Here is a 21,384-nt window from a genome sequence, read left to right as displayed (position 1 = left end):
TGGAGTTAGGAGGCAGCCAGCTTCCACTAAATACCAGGAGGTTTTAGCTCGTGTATGGTTCTACTCCTCTTTCAGGGCAACCCAGAATTTTGGTTTAAGAGAGATGGTGAATTCAGTGGCTAGAGCACTAGGGTAGGTTTGGGATATTGACCCTGGCCCTCTGTGTCCTTTTTCTAGGAGCTCATGTAGGACAATAGATTGCTTTGTGTTTTGTTCCTGCTTAAAGGGATCATGGTACATCTGTATTTCATAAGAAGTGTAGGGGGGATTAGAGATTAAACTGCTCACGCAGGGTGATCAAGTGATTGAGGTGTCTGAGTACTCACAGTCTTTGGGCCAAGTGGAACTCAGATCTACCACTCACAATTTGGGTAGCTCTTTAATTGTCTTAAGTGAAGGTACAACACCCAAACCGCATCTCCTTTATGCTGGGAGTTATGAAGCAGTTTTATACTCAGTATTATATTGAGTAGGATGGTCTTACTCTAAACCTGAGAGCAGGCGATCAGTGTCAAAATACCAAGGGTTGTTAGATTCTTTCTAATTTGATGTAGCATAAACAATTTCTAACAGAATTTTCGTTTTTAACTGTGTACTCAGCAGTGTTTTATTGGTTTCATTCATTCATAGCAGCTTGATGCAGAGGATTTAATCCTTACTTATCAGACTGCCCAGGGAGGTTATAGAACCTCTATCCTTGAAGATGCTCAAACTCGTCTTAGGGCAATGTGCCCTTCGGAGGGAGTGACTGGACCAGAGACCTCCAGAGAGCCTATCCTGTACCTTAATTATGATAACATTAAATACCAACCATGTATCTCTCTGGTGCTTCAGTTGGCATTCACATAGACATCCTGCAATTGAAGCTTTTCTCTAGCATGGTGGTGATATCAAGTTCAAAGAACATTCCATGATACTCCCTAAAATCTGAAAGCTGCCACTGACTTAATTAAAATTATCCTTGCCAGAAGAAAAATCACATTTTTTGACTTTGTTAAAAAATACTCTTTTCTAATCTGGTTAAAATGTGGATCTAAAATGTAGATCCTAATGCAAGCAGAAACCTTAATAGAGAGTAGGTGGTATTTTTGCTGAAGCCTGTGGGCTTTTCTATTTAATTGGGGACTTCTTGGAGTTTTATTATAATTCCTTTGAATGAAGTGTCTGGATGATTTTAGTGAGATTTAAAACACATCTTCTTGCCACTATTTAAGAAGAACAGATTTTCTTACAAGAATAGGTGAAGTTGCTGAACACATAAGGATTTCCTGATTCTTGGGAGTGCTTCATCCCCCTGTGGCAGCACAAGGCAGTGATGTGCAGTTGTTCAGCATCTCTGAAATACAGGATAGGCCACTGTGCAGTCTTGCATTTCTTGCATTCCACATGAGAGTCTCAGAGGTGCAAGGAATGCAGTGTCAGGTCTGTCACTTCTGGTACTGTGTGTGCCATCTGCTTGAGAGCTAGTGACAGGATAGTTCAGTGATCAGCAGTGTGAAGAGCTAAGGTATATATTACATCTGGATATTGCTGCAGGTCTGGGTTGCCCCAGGATTTTTTCTTTAGCAGGGAAATAATTAAGGTAAAAGGAACCAGAGTCTCATCATTATGCAAAATATTTCAGTGCTGCAATTAACAGCAGCTATAATATAAGCCCAGATTTAACATCAAAGGCTGTGGGGATAGAATTAGGATTTATATTCATTATAATTCTGCCAAGGCTTCAGTGAATCTGATTGCTGGAATTCCTCTTTTGCATTAGCTATCTTAAATCTGTCGACCGGCTCTCTTACATGCCTGGGAATGAGGGAGCTGTGCTTGCTCACATAATCATCTTGCAATTCATGGAAATGCCAACACTGGCTGTTACATAAAAGTTCCAGAAGGTTTTGTTTCTGCTCTTCTTTAAAACAGCTGCCAAATCATAATTATCATCCAGTTTCAGCAAAGAGTATTAAAGTGACAGTCTGCTTGTGAGCTGGAGCCACAGCATGGGACAGCATGGGGAAGGAAACAGCTAAATCAGGGTGGGGAAATTTCTGGGATGATTTCAGCCAGAGATGCACAGATCTACTCAGCCTGCTGACATCTGCTTTTAGCCATGAACGTTATTTAATTTGTCCATTAATGAAGAAAACGCTGTAACCAACTCTAAATCCTGTAAGACACTTATCAAAGGGAAGACCAGTTCTTAGCTTTCAGACTGAAGAAAACTGCTGATATTATGGAACATATAGCTAATTATTCATATAATGAGTGAAAGACTTGAGTTATGCCATTATTTTACAATGTAAGAGCTTTAGGGCAATCAAAAATCAAGATTGGCTGTAGTTTCATCTGTAGAAAACACAGAAGTTCACAGATGTGGCAAATATTATTGTTTTGTACATGTTCAGAGACAATAAGCAACAGGCTCATGATTCATGGAAAAGCCTCCAGGCCTGTGGCCTAGGTTGTCAGGGGACCATGACTTGTGACAGTGTCAGAGTAGGATTAGACCCTTCTCCTCTATCTCACAGCTGCCTTAGATTTCATGAAGATAAATCTTCTTAAGGGAGAGTCACATTTTAGGCCATAAACACTTTCTGACGATACAATTACGCTGTAATCTACTGCTTTATTTTGTAAAATTACCCAAGAACTTATTCTGTGTTTTGAGCTATGTGTGAACTCCTCTTTAATTTTTTTCTCATATTCGCAGGGTTGGGACTTAATATGAATTATTTTTAGCTATTTTTCAGCATTTCTTTTCCTTAAGTATCAGAGAATTAATCAGAAATAAACCTCAATTAAATCAGTACAATTAAGCCTGAGAAGATATCATATGGTTTAAGATCATCAAAACTGTGTCTGGTGAGTCAGCATGCTCAAGTATGAGGATGGAGAACCTAAACAAAATTTTTAAAAGCAGCTTTTTCCCCCAAGGTTCTTTTGGTTTAGCTGATTTTTTAGTTGTTTTCTCCCCTCTCCCAACCACAATTTCAACATTATCGGTGGTGGAAAATCACAAAGTGCCTTCCTTACAATGGAAATGTAACAATGCCAGGTGACCAAAACATTGCAAGATTTCTCGTCAATCAGGTGTGTGAACTTCACGTGTGGGGAACTGTTAATGCCTGAAACAATATAAAAATGTACAAACACATGCTGAGTGCGAAGTGCTTGCTGGACGAGGTAATTGGCAGAGTCAGCCCAAGGTTGCCTTTGGTCTAATGCTGTTTATGCCTTCACCAGAGACTGGAATTCTGTCAAGGAAGAAAGTGAGAAAAGCAGGGAATAAAACTTGTTGAAAGTAGTTTTTTGACATCTTTAAAAAGATAGATAAAAATTACTGAAACTCCTAGGCATGGAGAGCTCCCAAAGTTATTATAACACTGTACAAGCTACTGCTAAACTGAGATTCTGGGGGTGTAACAGATTTTTCACTCCTTAAAAAGAGTAAGTGGAGAGAGGAGGAGTATATCTGTAAAATCGTATTTGTGGGAAATCCTGACTTAAAGGTAAACTATCTTTACCCCATTACAAACTCTGATAATAGGCAAGGAAGAAGAGCCTGTAGCTCTCAGCAAGAGGATTTTTTTTTTAGTTTTGTTATTCTAAATAAAAAATATCCATAGTGAAGTAATTCCAGAGTGGTAGATTCAATGGTTAAGGGCCAAGGTCTGCATAATATAATGCCCAATTTGGGACTCATAAACAGAAGCTGCAAAAGCTGCTGCTAAAGCAAATTCCTCCAACAGTGTATCTCTCTCTCCTCCCAAATCTGGCTAAGATTAGCACGTGTGTCTGTTGGAGCTATTGCCACCTGTCCTAGTTCAGCTGAGACAGCCCTGTTTTCAGCGACTACATCTCTAATACATGATGCATAATGTCCTATTTTTCTATGCTGCAATTTCTAAAAGAAATATCCTGGCTTGTTCACATTATCCCTGTGAGGTTTTCTTCAGGAATTTGATTGAGTTTCTTAAAGGACTGCCTGGTGAAATGTGCACTTATCAGATAATTTTCCAGCACAAAATCCTGTGCTGCACTGCTGCAGTTGCAGCCTTGAGAAAAAACACTAGTTGTATTTTAAATCAGTGAATTAAGCACCCAGTAATAGAGGCCAATGTTTGATAGTGGAAGATGAAGAAATAAGTTTCTTTAGGTAGAGATGTGTTTAAAAATGGAAGTGTGGTATGGCCATAAGTGCAGAGCATCTACTGATGAAATGGAAATTCAGAGAAATTCAGGTGTTCTGAATGTTTTAAAAATCTGGAACATTGAGTCTGTGGATCAGACACACAGCAGGATTAGTCCCAAATCTGTTATCATTGATTGGAAGACCAGACTCTACACTGGGCCTAAATATTCTGTTGCTGCAACAGAGACCAAATTAATAAACTTATGAAAATAAAGGAGTATTTGCTTATACAAAAATTGTGGCTGAAAGTATCAGGTCAAAGTACTCGTGTGTATTGCTCATGCCCCAGTTATTTGCAGCCTGAAATGAGTGCATTTTAAACCACAAATGTTATCAATTTTCCAAATCTTACCTTCCACTCCAATTTTGCCATCACCATCAGTGTCTCCTGCAGCCAGAAAAGCCTTGGTCTCTGCTGAGGTAAGGGCTCTGGCACTTGAAGAGAAATTCTTCAGGAACAGCCTGAAATAGAACAGGGTGCTGTGCTTGAGTTTTGTTCTCTGAAATGTCCCATAAGGTAATGTCTGCTCTTATTGTCTCAGGGAATTCACACAGGTTCAAGGAAAGACAAGGATTTGTGTTTTATTTTTAAAATAACGTCAAGGGTTTCTTCAACCCCACCCAAGCAAGTTCAAAGGTTTTTGTTGTTTAAAGAAATAGAGCAGCTGAAGAGTACTTACTGCAGCTCTTCTTCTTCAATGAAACCACTCTTGTCCTGATCAAGGATTCCAAAAACTGTCTTTATCTGATCAGGAGTTTTGCTGGATAAACCCACCGTGGAGAAGAAAGACTTGTAGTTGAAGGAATCATCAGCTGGAAGAAACAGAAATTGTTTAAATATTCTCCCTTAAAGTCGATACTACTGTGTGTATTCCTTGTGAATATGTATGTCTTTCCTTAAGCATCAGCCTGCTTCTCTCTTGTTCCTTGATGTAGCCAAAGAGCAGATACAGTGGATAATTTCCCTTTTAAATCACTCTGTGCCCATGGTCATATTTCCTTTCAGCCAGTTTGAAGTTTTCTGCTACAATGCACATTCTGCTAAATCAGGATTTATGCAATGTGTCGCATGCAGTTAAAAATAAATATTAAGAGGGTGCTACTGTGACTTGCAAACGACTCCTGTAATTCTTAATTCATTCTCATGAAGTCTCTATTTAGGTGAAGAATTTGATAGAGGAGTAAGTAATTCACAGACAAACCAGATCTTTTGAGTATTTGGAAAATTGGCTTGATCATACTGAGCAGCTCTTAAGAGAAGTGAGACTGATCATTGCTTCACAAATGACACTCTCATTCTTCAAGCTGAGGCTTTTTCTGAAATTTTGAAGGACAAGGCTAGCTTTAAGTCTTTAACAGGTTTAGATCCTGGCAGCTTAGTGTTAAGCCAGCACTAACTGAAACTGTGGCCCTTTAATTGCTGCTCACCCCTTGTGAGACATTTTGAATTTAAGGGGCTATACTGTAATGCAGCTTAGAAAGAGATCTCACAGGGAAGGAATCTAAGGGGAAAATGATAGGCATGTCATCTTCAGACATGAAAATGATACGCATCTTCTGTCTGCAGAGCAACCATTCCTTACCCTGGCAGCTGGAGAGAGCAGATTCAATATCTTTAGCTGAGAGGATGTCAGTGATGGCCATTGTTGAACTGTAAAATAAATTAAATGTGAGCTACTTAGTCATTAAAATGACTTCTCTCCTACTTGCATGGCTCTATTTGAAGTTGCTGCAGTGACAGTGTGTGATAGGGGAGACATTATTCATCTGATGGCAAGTGGAGCATGCTGTAACAGATGTCTGCAGCAGGTGCTTCCACTGAAAGCTGGGAATGAGGGAGGAATTCTGCACGCGGCAGCGTGGGGCTTCAGGAAGATCTGATGCCTCTGCTGCACTGGGAGAGCAAATCCAAGGTGTCCAGCACCACAGAATTCATGACTTCTGTGTGGGTTTTCCTGGAGGTGGATTGCTGCTCAGTAAAACCCAGAGAGTATTTACAGCACACATAATAGATAAGGCTGGTGTGTCCCCTAGAATTATATCTGGAGTAAGTGTAATTGGCATGTGAAAAATCTAGTATTATTATCAATAGATGTAGTGAGCTTCACAAAGAATGGAGGTATTAGTGTAGAATTAGTAATTTTACTCAGGCAAATTTGGAGGGTAAGTTCCTCCCCTGTTTAGTTGCAACAACAAATGTGTCTTACTGTGCTATTGCATCACTGAAAGACTACATTTCATGAGAGCTTTGTAAAAAAGTTTTTGGCAGTATTTTCTGGGGTTCTTTTCTTTTTGAATTCCATGTATGTTGTAATAAACAATATTTTTTCCAGATTTTGACATTTCAGTAGATTGTTGTCTTTAGTACAGAAATGTCATGACTTAATATTCATTCTTAGTAGAGTGGAGGACGTGTTTTCTTCTGACACAGCAGCATTTCATTTGAGAAAGATATTCTGTCTCATTCAGCACCAACAGCTGCAATAGTTTGCCAGTGCAATGTGCATCACTTAACAAAATGCTATAATGACTGAATTTCTAATAAATTTTTAGTTCATTGATGCATTTACATTTTGGTAGAGTGCACACACCAGTGCAGACAAGTTAGAGTGTAAAACTTGAAATATTACTCTTAATTCATGTTAGTGAAAGAAGGAGACTAAGGCATAGAAAAGTTATTCTCGAAAGCCACAAAAGAATAGAAATATCTTTTCACTAATCCCTAACTGGTTTTCAGCAACATCATTCTTCCTGTCTAAGCACAGCCTGAGAAGGAATCAACTGGTGGTACCCATTTATAGTCTGTGCACTGGTTTGAGATCTAAATGCAGATTTAAACTTCCTCTAAAATATGAAATGGCTGCCTCTGTACCTGTTGGTTCACAGCAGAAAAGATTGTCAATCATTTTAGTCCTTTTCAGAATATCTCAGAAATGGTTAAGAAAGTGATGGCACACATTCCCACTGATGGCAATGGAGCCTTCCTCAGCTCAGGCAGCTGGGTTACTTTTCTTTTACTAGCAATTATTTTGTCCCACTGGGTTCTTGTGCAAAATTCTTCCCCCTCTCAGCATTAGGCAAGATAACTTCGAGCTCAGCCATTCATCTAATTCACTGCCAACAGGATTAAAAAGGGGAGGAGTTGAAGGAAAACCTAAAAATTACAGCATTTTTTACAAGGGGCATCATTCCTTTCTTGCTCCATCTTATGATCCAAATGCTGATTCTATTCTCTTAGCTTGTAAAAATACAACATGCTGGAAGCTGAGATAAGAATAGATACTTTAATTGCTTTCTGTTTAGGGAGCGTTTTGCTTTTGTGTTTCTTTGAAAGCAGAAGATCTAATCAGCTTACCTTTGTGGTCTTCTTGACTGGATAAGGAAGCAGTCAGGTTGGGATGAAGGTACTTGCTGTGTGTCTGCAGCAAAGCTGAACTTGCATATATATACTTTAAGTTGTCTACCATATACAGATTTTAGATTTCAGCGTCACGAAGGGGGAATGGTGTCAAATGAACTTGCCTAACTAATCATCTTGCACTATTTTTATCTCAAGAGAATACATATGATATTTGCAAACGAAACAAGATAAGCGGCCAGATAGACAAAAAGAACAGAGTCATGTCAAATTTCCTCTGATTTAAGCAGAAAACACCAGCTTCTCCACGCGATGTAGGGCAGGACAAAAACCCCCACTATCTGATATGCTTGATCTGAGGAGTCAGATAAAATGACGCACAATAACTTCTGAAGAGGTGTCTTTAGTGACTGTTTAGATATGATAACTTGTTATTTTATCTGTAGACACTCGGTGTGAAAGAGTTTCATCATTGCAGCACTAAACAAAAAGAAAAAATTAGAAGTGTCCCGTTCAGGTATTGTTAGCATAGCAAACCAATCAAGGGAAATAATAGCCATGTTGTCTCCAGAATGTCTGATCTGTTGTTTTTTGGAAAAAAAATACCACACAGTGAATTTGTTGCTGTAGGAAGTAAAATAATACTATGTCAATCCATCAGAACAGTTGGTTGGGGGAGGGTATTTCATCTGCTCTTTTTCCAGAGAAAATCTTACAATTCTGCAAGATTCTGACAACCTGTTTAGTCGGCTATGTATGAAGCAAAGGGGTTGTGATCTGCCCAGCTGTCTCTGAGACAAAAGTCCCTGAGCCCTACATGAAAGATCTTTGCTTTCAGAATAGAGAGAAAAATTTCGATAGCAACATCATCGCTATAACAATATTTCAGCCTGTCTTCAATCTCTTTCAGAGAAGTGCTTATTTTCTAGAATTGTTTCACCAGTGCTGTTTCCCAGTGTTCCTTTGTGCTAGTTACTTTTTTCACGGATATAATTTGATCATCTCAATTTTCTTTCACGAATATTGTAGCCTAACTGGGTGAGGAACCTGTCAGCTTGGATCTCACTTGTGCCTTGAGGTAACAGAACAGTGAAAGACAAGTCACATGGATGACAGCACAAGGTATCATTATGGCCAGGATTAAGGGATGGCAAGGGATGACAGTGCAATTGGCATCACAGCTTGAGGTGTGGCAGGGTAAGAGGTGACAGTGCAGAGACTGTCTTAATGTCACAGAGAATACCAAGGCATCTTTTTTCCAAAGCATTTCCCTCTAAGATGGAAGACAGACCTAGCCAGCCACTGAAGCCAGCCACTAATAAATCAAGGTGCCAGACAGAAAAGTGACAAATGGAGGGTGCCTACGAGACATTAGTGCATCCAGCACTGAGAGCAGCTGATCAAAAGGCAACAAAAGACCTTTGCAAAAGATTCTCTCTGTGGTGGAGGAGGTGCTATTTCATTTGCTGTATACAAACATAAGAAAAATTATTGCTATAAATTTTTTTATTATTAAAAGTTCTGCAAGTCTGTCCTCCACAAAACAGTTTCAGACACATATAATTCTTTTGCAGAGAAGAATCATGTTAAGAATGGCTATGGAAGATTACAGTTTTCCCTGTTTTCTGAATGGGTTCTTGACCAGCTGGCGCTGAAAAATTTCGAGAAGAATTTGATGGAGAGATATTTAATACTGGCTCTTGTTGTCACTGGTGACATCTGATAGAAGGGGTACAAATACCACTTTCCCCCCTCAAACTCTTCTCAGAAATTCTATTTCCTCAGAATTTTATTCTAAATGGGAAAAAATTCCTCTGCCTTTTACACATACCACTCTTTTCTCCCTCTCCAATTTGGGAAATTGTCTACATAGTGCCAACAACTGATGTGCAGTACGTAGGGTGTCCGACATAAAAACTGATGGCATGATATGACCTCATAAAGCTAAGTTAAGAGGAAGGCCAAATTCTGCTGAAACTCTTGGACTGCAGGAATCTGCATGGGAATTTGGTCCCTGGTGTCTATTTCAGAGAATGCATTTGATTTTAGATGCAATGGCTTCTCATTTTGCCCAGAGCTAATTCCACATATGTTAACCCCTCGCCCCCACTCTTCCCTTTAAAAATAGCATTGATTGTTGTTATTTCTCTTAATGCCTGTGGGCTGTTGCCATTAGTTTGAACTTTATGTGAAGCACATAAGGATGCAGTCTTTAAAGTGTGCTTTCTTTTCTAGAGGCTTTGACAAGGTAATTTCTTTTGTGCCCTGAGATTTTAAGGGTAAAGCATGTAGTCAAATTTTTTATGGCTCTGGTCTGTTCAGCTGTATTCAGATTCCAGCAAATTTTGGAGTCACTTTTGCAGTAAGATTGGAGGCACTAGAAATCCAGAACATGTGCACTGATGAAATGCAAGGGGATCATGTAACTATTTACAACCAGCCTCCAAAAACCATTTTCTTTTCAAGCCCTACATTAGGGATTGTATAAACATCTGTCCTGTTACTTTTACTTTCTTAAATCAAATACGGTTAAGAACTTTGTGGCTGCCATCCCACTTGGCAGGGGAAGAACTGGGGAAGTATGAAAAAGTAAGGAAAATATATCCCTTTCAGCCAGTCGGGTTACCACTAAAAGCAGTTTTAAACCCTTGGGCTTGAACATTTGTCTTTGCTCAAGGCTCTTTGCTTTCTGGAGGCATGGAGTTGTTTTATTCTTCCCATTTTTAACCTTAATTCTTTTAATATCTGAAGCCACCTCCCCAGGTGGAAAAGCTGTATTTTAGGTCATCATAAGTTCTGTGATTGTTCTATAATCTGTTCTTGTAATTCTTTGAGTGCCAATGTGAATCATGTGCGGGAGAGTAACAGAAGTGCATTGAAGAGTTGTGTGAGTGCCTGCTTTAAATTAAATAAGTGTGATTTTGTGCCTCGTACATGCCTGAGATAATTTTCAGATGAATGAGATGAATGCTTCTGATAGGGGTATCCATGGTCATGAGTCAGGGAACAGGAATCACCTGGCAAATTGTGTTTAACTTTTTGTTAAATGGCATGTGAGTAGCGAAAGTGGAATATTCATTTGACTTGTAATTTGCTTTAGGAATATATGAGATGAAATAAATTGTATAGATGTAACTTAGTGTAATTGTATTAATGCATCATGTTCGATGAGGAATGTAACTCCTGGAGAGATCTGGGAATATTTGTGAGTGGTTATAGGTTTATATTACTTAACCTACTATCTGTAGACACCTCATAACCATCCCCCAATAAAATGCTGAATAAGGAAAAATGCTGGAAGTGTTGCTATGGGGGGAGGAAGCTGTGTGTGGGAAACACACAATAACATCTGGTTTATTTTTGCAGACTTGAATGAATCACAAAATTTAAGCAATTTACTTTTCACCATCTATCATTCTAATGCCATGTGGGTTCAGCCTCTGAGGTAGATTTCCAGAGATTCTAAAAATTTACAATGCAGCTTTTCAGTTGCTACTGCCATGTAAAATGTTAACGTACAAAACCTTTTCAGTCATATTTTTCTTACATGCGTAAAATATAATTTTTAAGCCAAGTAGATTGTTTACATAAATCAGACAATTTCTGGTCCTGCATATCTGAAATGGGAATTTCCATCCTGATTCTGAAATTTGAAAGGAATATGGACCAGATGTGATTTCTGAAGCTGTAGCTCAAAACTTTTATTCCCGAATTCAATCTTTCCAGTTCACTTCCATTTCCTTTTCTTTCTAAAAATGTCCATCCAGTGATGCAGAAAAAAAGGGTTTTTTTTAAGAAAGAAATTCTCATAGACTGATTTCTGAAATGGTAGATTCTTGGGTCTGTTAAATCTGGTGCAATCATTCATAAACAGACAAGATACTTGAATCTCCAGATGACTCCTTCCATGAATCTAAAATTACTTGCAGTAAGTGTCAGAAAGCATATAGAATCAATTTTCTTGACTTAATTCTGAAGTGAAAAGCTTGCTATTTTTGAATATGTCCAAATAAAGATGGCAATAACAAGGTGTGTGTAGGATTATCATGGGTTTTGAGTAGAAAATAAAATCAATTCTGCCAAGGCAATCTTTTCTAGCTAAGTTGGAAGCAAAGACGCATGCTGAAAACAGAACTTCTATTCAATATCTGATCTACCATATTCTGTTCTTGAACTGTGTTCTTCAAATCCTGTATGGTAAAATCCCTCAAGGGGATCTTTGTTACAGGAATTGTAACCTTAGTCTGTGTGTTTACACTACGTAGCCTGGTGAAGTCCTGCTCCATGACTGTGGTTTATAAACACTATAAATAATCCTCAGTTGCAGCAAGCTTTCAAATATAGATGTGTTTGAAATGAACTCAGATGTTTTTCAGCCTCTCTGTATGTTCTTGTATAGTTGTTATCCCACTGTGTAAACAGTGGGTCCCACTACAAACAGAAACAGCTCCTTGGGTTGTATAATTGCAGGAGCACAAAGTAAGAACTGGGTCATTATCTGTGCTTATGCTGATCTAGTGCTGATACTGCTGAATAAAGCAGGGCCTTTGATGCTCCTGGCAGAGTTGCTTTTCAAGGAGGTGTATATATACATATATATATTCCAAGGAGGTGTATATATACATATATATATATTCCAAGGAGGTGTATATATACATATATATATTCCAAGGATACACAAGTTTCAAAAAGCCCAGATGTTGACTCTGAGAGATGTTTTCTCTGGTGTGCCCAAAGCCCAGACCCAATCTGATTTACAGTGCCCAGTGAGGTGTGGCTTAATTCCCTGCTCCTCCATTTGCTGAGATTGAGAAATGGTCAGGACTTGTCCCAGCTCCTTCCAGCCCGGGGTGCTGGGCGTCCTCTCTATGCAAACTAGAGCGTGATAAGGGGCTGATGTGTGCTTGGGTATTGTCCAAATGTGGAGTCTCCAGGGCACAACACCCAGAACCCAGAAGCATTCCTTCCTTCCTCATTAGGGCTGCCAACAACACTGACAATAATTAGAATGAGGACTATAGAAAAGCAAGCTGAATGAATATGGAAATTGGTACTAGAGACATAACAGCATCAGATATGAAAGCATTAAGTCTTTACATGCAAGAAGCCATTGAGCATTTGAGAGCTGAGCCTGGTTTAATCAAATGGTGCATCAATGAAGTGATTGCATTGTTCAAATATTTGAAGGATCAGTGGGACGAAAAGACAGAAGCAGGCATTGTTCTTCCTATACAGTGCTGGATTTGTGCTGCAGCTCCTGAGTGATATCAGTGTTCAGATAGTCCAGTGATTTCAAGCTTTACTGTATAGCATAGAACAACCCAGACAGCAAATGAAAGTTCTTCTTTTCCATTTATGGACAAACCACATTATATTCACTGTGGATTTTATTGGCAAATTGCTGCAGTCAGGTGTAAAGTAAATTACTTCAAGTCTGTTGCTCTGAATGAAAAATTAAATTTATTGTATTAAAGTCGTAAATTCACTTAACAGCCTTTCCTTGAATTGTAATAACCTCCATCTGAGCTGAATTATAGCAGTGACTGCACCTTGCTAAAAAGGATACATTTAAAAAGGAATTTTACTAAACAGGAAGCTTAAGGAGAAAAAGGCTAGAAAAGGCCAGGTGAATCTCTAGAGCAGGAGCCCTATCTCCTTTGGAACAGGAATTCCAGCCTGGCTGTGCCTGGTTCATTGTTAGAGCAGAAAATGCCCTTGAACTGCAGAGGAATTGAGCTTGAGCTCCTGCTCACACAGGAGGAGGTAAATGGGGAGGTGCTTGGTGCACTTTTGATTCTCCAAGACAACTCACAATTTTTGAAAGATTTCACTTATTATTTTATTTGACTTTTGCATTTGGATATACCATACAACAACATCCAAATTTGAAAATCCAGATGGTGAGAGCAGAAGGTATCTTGCTGATTCCCAAATTCTCCATATTGGCTTGTCCCTTTCGGAGTAGAGGTAGATGAAAGCAGGTGATAAGGAGAATAAATGCCTAAGTACTTTGCTGAATTTGAGAAGTAAGAACATTTTAGAAATGTATTCTGTGTCCTATACTATGCTGAGCTGGGCTGTACAAGCTGTAGTTCTGGGAAAAATTTGTCACGCAGAATTTTTTTTGGAAAGTTAATTGCTTCTCTGGCCAATGCGATGTTACTGAAATTTGATTATTAAATGAAATGTGAAGCCTTTACTAAGAAATGCTCCAAAGCTGTTATCTCAGAATACCATGGCAAGGTAATTTCAGAATACCAGATCCCATCTACTTCCTGAAAATTTCAGCTATATAAAACCTTACTGAACAGTGATGTTGAAAAATGCATGTTAATCAGTGCAGATCTTCCTCATCACCTAACCCTGTAATTGATGGTGCCATCAACAGCAGAGACAGTCATCTAAATTATGAATGTTTCTGGTTACGAATGATGGATTATTTTTTGACATAGGAATTAAAGAGTATGCATTATTAGAACTAGTAGAAGAATTCAAGTCATGCTTTGGAGAAAAGTACAAAGTTAGGCATGGTTTAACATTCATGAATATTCAGCTAACAAGCAGATTTTTCTATTAAATATGTAGGTATTACAAAACAGAGAGAGAAGCATCCATTGAATAAGATTTGAAGGTTGTTCCAAGCCTTGTTGAAGCTGATGCATATGGCCAGCATTCTTAATTTAAAATTTTTATAAGCAGTTATGTCAGAGTCTTTATGGATGCAAGCAACTGAAATTATCAGCCTGGTCTTTGTCAATTTGTTCCATTTTGATGGAGACAGTCTTGGGAGGTTTCTGGGCAGTGACTTTGCTGGGTCTGAGGGACAGTGACTCACTACACAGTGTGACCCACTGCTCTGGGGCATTTGCTTGCACATCTTCTATAATCACCTTTATTTGCCGAATACATTTCTATTTAGACCCCGAGTATATGTACAGGTCAGTGTTATCAACAAAAGGAAAACATGGAAACATCTTCTGCTGATATAGCCAGCAGGTCATCTTCCAAGAGGAGGATTTCCTTCGAGTGAGTGGAATTGGATTTCACCCAGATTTAAAACTAGAAGTGAAAAACATGATCTGATAATCAGGCAGCACTTGTGTCTTGGTGTCCTAATTCTGCCAGTTCTTTAGCAACCCCCTAGAGTTTTTCCAAGGAAGACTGCATAAACAACAACAATGGTAAAAATAGCGAGGCTGCTCTTAGAGAAACAAACACAATTAGTAAAATAGAAAATAAAGGTGCAATCTTTAGAGGTTAAAACGCTGTAACAACCTTCCCACAAAAGGAAGATCCATTCTGGAGGCTGCAGGCTGTGAGGTGTCACCTCTATATTGCCAGAGAGGTGGGATTTGAGAGTACAGACTTGGGAATGAGGCCATGGAACCTTGGCTCTTGTAGTCTCAGGTTCAGCAGTAAGGCCAGTTGAAGCCCATGGCTCAGGAGGGTCGCAGCTGTCCCTGGGCACCCGGAGCCAGCGCTGCACATCCCGCTCAGCTGTGCCTCTGGGGAGGAAAACAGCCTGAAATTCAGCTTTCCCCAGAGAGCAAAACCTGGTTGGAGACACTGTCTCATGACTGGGCTGAGTTTGAGATTTTTCTGGCTTATTTAAAATAATCTGGGTAAGCCCCACTGAAATAGAGCAGCCATTTGTTCCCCTGAGGAGATCTGACGTCGTCCCAAGTGCGAGCAGTGCCTGTGGCCACTTCCCACAGCAGATTCCAGCCCTGCCGTCAGCAGCAGGAGTAAGGCTGAGTATCCCAACCTGCCTGCTTGGCATGACATGGGCTTGGTGTAAGAAGTACAAAATTGAGCTAATATAGTTACTAAACTGTCTGTTGGTATCCAGGGAATGCTGAACACATGCGGAGCAGATGGAAGAGATTAAAAAAACATGGAATTCTAGATGAGAAATGTTTACAATTAAAGCAACAAACATGAGATTTCTCTGTAGTCTCTTTCCTGATAATTTTGAAGGGTGTTCAGGTGAAAAAGGCTTGACATACAAAAACTATTGTTAAGTCCATTACAATCAAATTAATTTGACTCAAACAATACTTTTCAAAATTATCTTTGTTTCCATTCACTCCAGCCTAGCAAAGGAAAATCAATGTGATCAATGTGTTTAACACCACCACTTAATTTAGAACATTTTAAGTTGTCTGATGAATCTGATAATTCAGCTTGTCCTCTACTGTTTCAGCTACTAAGGAAATTCCAACTAAGGAACTGCTAGATCAGATATCCTGTGTCTCAGCTGACCCAAAATCCCCATGATGGTTTTAGCACCATTCTTAAGAGAACCATGCAGACTTAGAGAATAACAGACTTGTTTACCTGAATATGGCAGAGTATTTAGTTTAAAGGATATTGACATAGGTATTAGAAAACTCAGAATTAAAGGATGATGTATCGAATATTCTTTATTTTTGCTTCTAGTAGTGTAATTAATTAATAACAATACAGTAGAAAACAAAAGAAGCTTAATAGCTCCTTCTTGTTGGTGGGAAAGTCTTTCCACCAAAATAATGAAGTAAATGTCTTTCTATGACCTTTAAATGTTTTTTTTCTAAATTCTAATTTCTAAGGTTCATATATGTTCCTCCCACTGTGCTCATAACTGAGCAAAGCTGAATAATCCTGCAGCAAGAACTTGTGCTTGTGCTGCTGCTCACAAGCCTCGTGGTGTGATCTTGGTGCAAAAACAACAGTACAAAATTGACAAAGACCACGAATTTTACTCTAGCCCCAGGGTTTTCTAAAAGCACAGGCTCTCAGCCTTTCGTGTTAAGACTGTTTTTTCAGATCCCTGACAGGGTGTAAAATTACAGACTGGTCAATACAGATAAAGCTGACACATATTTTCAAGCACAGTGAGAGTTTAGGGCTATATTTAACAAAAACACTGAGTTCTGTGTTTGGGGAATACACTCTGCCTCCGTACCCAAAAGAGTCACCAGAATCCAAATTCTCTCTAACTTCTTCTGTTGATCACATCCCACGCACTGATTTCAAATTTTATCAGATTGTGCCTGTTTAGGGAAAGAGATATATTTTTGAGGTAAATACATGGAAGACAGGATTTTTAAATGAATCCAGTTTTTTAACTCTCAAGGACTTAGTGTCTTTTCTCCATAGTGCTGCTAAAAATGCAGCCTCGGATTTCCTTTTCACGCAAGGAAAAATATGCAGTCTTGACAAGCTCGGGAGAAGGGACATATTTTCTGATGTTGCCTAGAGCACATCTGTGCACAGAGCTATTTCTGCCTTTATCTCACAGCTGATAACACTAGACTGTAGAGCCAGTTTTTTGAAGGAGCTGTAGACCAAATGCTGAGTTTTACAAACCTGTCTGTAAATATCATAGTAGAATTCCCAGTACAGTGAAAATCCTGGGCAACTGAAAATTCGGTTCCCTCCCCAAACAAATGTACTGCCTATATATTATCGACTTCTAAATATTTGCAATTAATATTATAAAGTCCATTGCTTTGAATCATATATAATATGGAATCTTTCCCTGGTGGTAATGCCTATTTCTGTTCTGGGGAGCATGGAGCACTTTCTAGATCTTTCTGGGATAATTTGTATTATCTGACATTTCTGCAGGCAACGTTTGCTTAGTGGTGAATTGGATTCTAAATTCTACAGCTGTGAAGTTGTAGGAAACAGGAGTCTTGGCAAATTTCTAAATAAAGCTCTGGTAAGGTGTGAGTAGAAATTTAATGAATATAGATTGTGGAATCAATCTCTCAATGTGTTTTGATTAGGGTAAGGTGCCTATATAATAAGGTTTTTATTGCACCACTAAATATGACAACACTGAAATTTATTATGTGCTCCTATTTATATTATTTTCCTTTGCTTTTCATTCTTATAAAACCTTTAAAATACAAAAGATTATTTCTCTGTAAGTTCTTCAGCTGAGAGGGAGGATTTAAATACAAATAGAAAGTTAAGAGGCCACAATCCCAATGCTAAGAAACTCAAAGGTTTTATAAGAATAAAAAGCAAAGAAAAATATATTTTTTTTAACCTGTGCATGGAAAGACAGGCTCTATACGTGTGTGGTATAACAGACTTTATGATTTTTGTATTTATAGCTTTATAAAAAGAGGATGCTCAGAGAATTTGTCTGGTGGTTTTATTCTACATTGAGGAGTCTCTCTGACCAGAAGGAAATTTTCTGGGCAAATGAATCAGCACATTTCACCTTGTTTACCCCCATAGGTCTGGGCCCAGCCATGTCCCTGTGTCCTTCTCCTCACACAGTAACAGTCTCTGTGGCTGATGAGGGCTGGACACAGATCCTTCAAAGGCTGCTGCTGTCATTCTTCTGTTGTCTGGAGAACAGATTGCAGAATTAAATTAACTTTCCCTGACAGGAATAAATACAATACACAGACAACACAGTGTTCCTGGGTCCAAAAGAAAGAAATTCCATGGATTTCTACTGGGACTGGAGTAGGATTTAGTCTTGCAAGCAACATCATCATTTACAAATGATGGGGACAAATATCTGAAATTTATAAATGCCTACTATATGAGACTTCCTGTTTCAATTGAAGTCAGTAGCAAAATTCCCATTGACTTGAATGCAAACAGGATCTGGACCACAATAAGACATGTTTCCCATCAAAATTATGTTATAATTAACATTTGGAGATTGCTTAACCAGGTGAATCTGATAGCTACAGAAGCTGTGGGTCATAAGAATGAATTGAATCTTTCTTTGTTTCTTTGCTACTTAAATTGAAAATGAAGCAGCGTCCTTGTTTTTACCAAGATCTGTGAATTTTTCATCCTGTACCTCATCATGGTTAAAGCCATCTTAGTGTACTTTATGACCATTGTCAAAACACATAGAAGTTTCTCTTAAGGTGATGTGGTTATTATCAGCCATAATTTTGAATTTACTTCCCACTCAAAAGAGGAACATTTCAACACGTGGTCAAAAAACGATGGAAATTGTCAGTAGAAGGAGGAAACAGACATTCTTCAGGCAGCAGTGCTTGCAGGATGCCCAGGAATGGCAGCAGGTATTTGGCTGAATAGTTCCCATGGCTGAGTTTAGGAGTAAGGACCTACCCTGGTAGGGATCAAGAGGAAGCACAGGCCTGGACCCCACTCTGTAGTTCTGCCTCCAGGGAGCACCTGTCTTTGTATATAAATCATTTATGCTTATCAGAGAGAGAAATGCAAAAACCCGGATGGACTGTCTGAATTCTGATTCTGATGTTGATATTGAGCCTCCCTGTGGCCCTCGAGAGTTGATATTTATTGTGTGCTTTGTGCCATTACCTCCCTGTGCAGTTTGCTACAGGCATTTAAATGATAGTCTTTGTATTTAAAAAAGGGTGAAAGAAAGAGGTCAAAGCCAAGAGGGAAAATTGTTGATATTGTCTCAGTGTATGTGGAACAGATTCTTGTGCTACTAACTGCTTCTTTGCAAGACAGATGATTCTAGGAATCAGATCCTACTCAGTGTAAAGATGTATTACAAAGGGTTCCTATATGTCACTTAAGATGCTGCTTCTCCATAAGCAAAACTTGGCTAATCTCTTTAATGGCTGAAAGGTTTGTATGAACTCCACAGTTACTATTAATTATTTCTGGAGATGAAAAATTTTCTTGGAATTGGTCAGTTGGTTTTGTTGTCAGGGTGTTTTTGTTTTGGATTGGTTTTGTTTTGTTTAGCTTTTAGCTTTTCTGTAAGTTCTTAATTTTGCTAAAACCAGAGTTTGAGTTACATTGGTCATGAATTTTTGCTTATCCCTATATTGACAAAGTTTCAGCTTTTGCCTGATTAAGGGCTGCCTTATGGTAGATTTGGTCCATGTATGAATTTTCCCAGCTACCAAGATGGTAGTTTTATTTTAAACTGAAATTGTCCCATCTGATGTGGTCTGCGAGCCAATAATAAATGGCAAAGTACTCAATTCAGAAAAATTATGGGGATTTTTTCTCTACTTCATTTTGTTCTGTGCAGTTCATCTTGGGCTGGGGAGAGAAACAAATATTGTTGTGGAGAGCAAAGAAACAGTGCAAATATGTTTATGTATTTCTAATTTTGTCTTGGTGTTGAATTGCCCTGGGTCCAGTTGCATAATGGTAAGTAAAGCTGGACACCATCCAGTGCAAAGCGATGCATGAAACCAGCACTTTTCCCCCCTAGTGTGTGAAAATTTGTATCAGCAAGAAACAGATAGTCTAACTTGTATGTAGCTGGAGAACTGCCTGCATTTTGATACCTACATTCTTTTAAAATGACTCGTTCTTCAGTGCAGACACCAGATCCCCAGTGCTGAGGCCCGGCAGTGACATGCTGACACTGGGCTTCATTAACCCTCCATCCTCCCTTGCCGTGCACTGATGTGACCCCAGCCAGAGGACCAGAGAAACTGTGGCCAAGGCTGGGGGAAAGTGCTTATTGGGTGGGACTGAAGTCCAATATTCCACCTCACATATCCATACTGGCTCCGGGGTTAGAGCCAGGGTTAGGTCTGAACTCTGCTGCCTTCTCACCACAACCCTGCACGCCAGGTCCTCACGACTGGAACTTCATTTATGACTGCCTAGGGTGGCTTGGCTTCAACCCAACATCCTGGTCAGCCACCTTCTGCTCAGGAGATGGGACAAAGTGCTGCCTTTTAAAGGAAAAGGCCAGTCATTGCTTTTCTGCTGCTAATCAAATATATTAGTTGTTACAGGCTCAACAATTATTTAAAAAATCCCCACCTATGATAACGATTTTGTTCTTTAAGCATGTTTCACTAGGGAAACCTGATATGTGACTTTCTGTGAACTACGTAACAGGAAAGACTCATTAAAAAAGGCCTTTGATGTTTAAAGGAAATTACATTTTTTAATAAATAAATTACCTTTGAAACAACCCTTAAGCATGAGATAGAGAGTAATCAAAGAATAATTTCTCTATTTGCCTGTTTTTAGAAAAGTAATAAATGTAAAGCATTCTGTTTCTTATACAACTCCCCAACAGCTACTTTTATATGGCATAGAATAATAGTATTTGTGTGAAAGGAGGGGGAGGTTCAATTCTACAATGAATCTCCTATTTGGTTCTGGTTTTATATTGTTTTTCCAAATCCACATCTAATCTCTGGGAGGTAGATCTTATAGTAGGATTTGAAGCAGTGCAAGAATAAGTAAGTAAGTCAGATTAGTGTCAGGAATGGGAATGTTTCAAATAATGTTACAGACTAAGGCTGTATGAAAATGTGGGTAAAGATCATGCAGATTTGGGCTACTGCTAATCAGCCAGTGAGCAACTCTGCACTTTGGTTTTTCACACTGTGACTCTTTAAAATAAGACACAAACGTTCAAACATATAGCAGATTTATCTTTGGTAGGTGAAGATCTGGAGCCTTATTGTAATTAGTAGTAGCTGTTTGTGACTGGCTTACAGACCTCCCAAAGCTGAATGGCAAAGCGAGCACATCCTCCCCCACTGTGAGAGACAGCACTGACCTTTCAGTGTTCAGCAGGCCTTTGGGAAACTGCTGGGATTTATTAATCACTTGGATTGCTTGGATTGACAAAAGGACAACTCAAAAGATGGTAAGTCATCATCAATGTGGGAGTTCATCTCTGTGATCTCTGAATGGTATTTAAAGGTTCATGATTTGTTCCCAAGTGACTGAAGCAGTGGGGTGGGAACAGAGGTCTTCCTGCTTTTTTTTTTTTAAATGTACAGTGTTTAACTTCTGGATGAGGGGTAACTTAAACTGTGCTCTTGGAACAGTCAGCTGTGGAGTATTCTGCTCTTACAATGGTCCAAGGAGTGCTGTATGCTGGAAGTCATTGATAGAGCAGTAGAGGGAT

The 21,384-nt window shown here is 39.0% G+C and overlaps 1 protein-coding gene across 1 annotated transcript; it reads right to left on the bottom strand.

Moving 5' to 3' along the window:
• Positions 1-3,219: 3,219 nt before the first annotated feature.
• Positions 3,220-7,624, bottom strand: LOC106849198 (parvalbumin, thymic). The gene is made up of 5 exons (XM_014869648.2): positions 7,539-7,624; positions 5,767-5,834; positions 4,864-4,996; positions 4,536-4,645; positions 3,220-3,245 (listed from the first exon to the last, which is right to left on the bottom strand). Exons 2-5 carry the CDS (start codon positions 5,825-5,827, stop codon positions 3,220-3,222), a joined length of 330 nt encoding a protein of 109 aa, XP_014725134.1. The 5' UTR covers positions 5,828-5,834; positions 7,539-7,624.
• Between the last annotated feature and the right edge of the window lie 13,760 nt (positions 7,625-21,384).

The sequence above is a fragment of the Sturnus vulgaris genome, chromosome 16, assembly GCF_052056855.1.
Source record: "Sturnus vulgaris isolate bStuVul1 chromosome 16, bStuVul1.hap1, whole genome shotgun sequence".
In the NCBI taxonomy this organism is placed as follows: Eukaryota; Metazoa; Chordata; class Aves; order Passeriformes; family Sturnidae; genus Sturnus; species Sturnus vulgaris.
The sequence above is the reverse complement of the archived record's forward strand: the minus strand, read 5'-3'. Positions and strand labels throughout refer to the sequence as shown.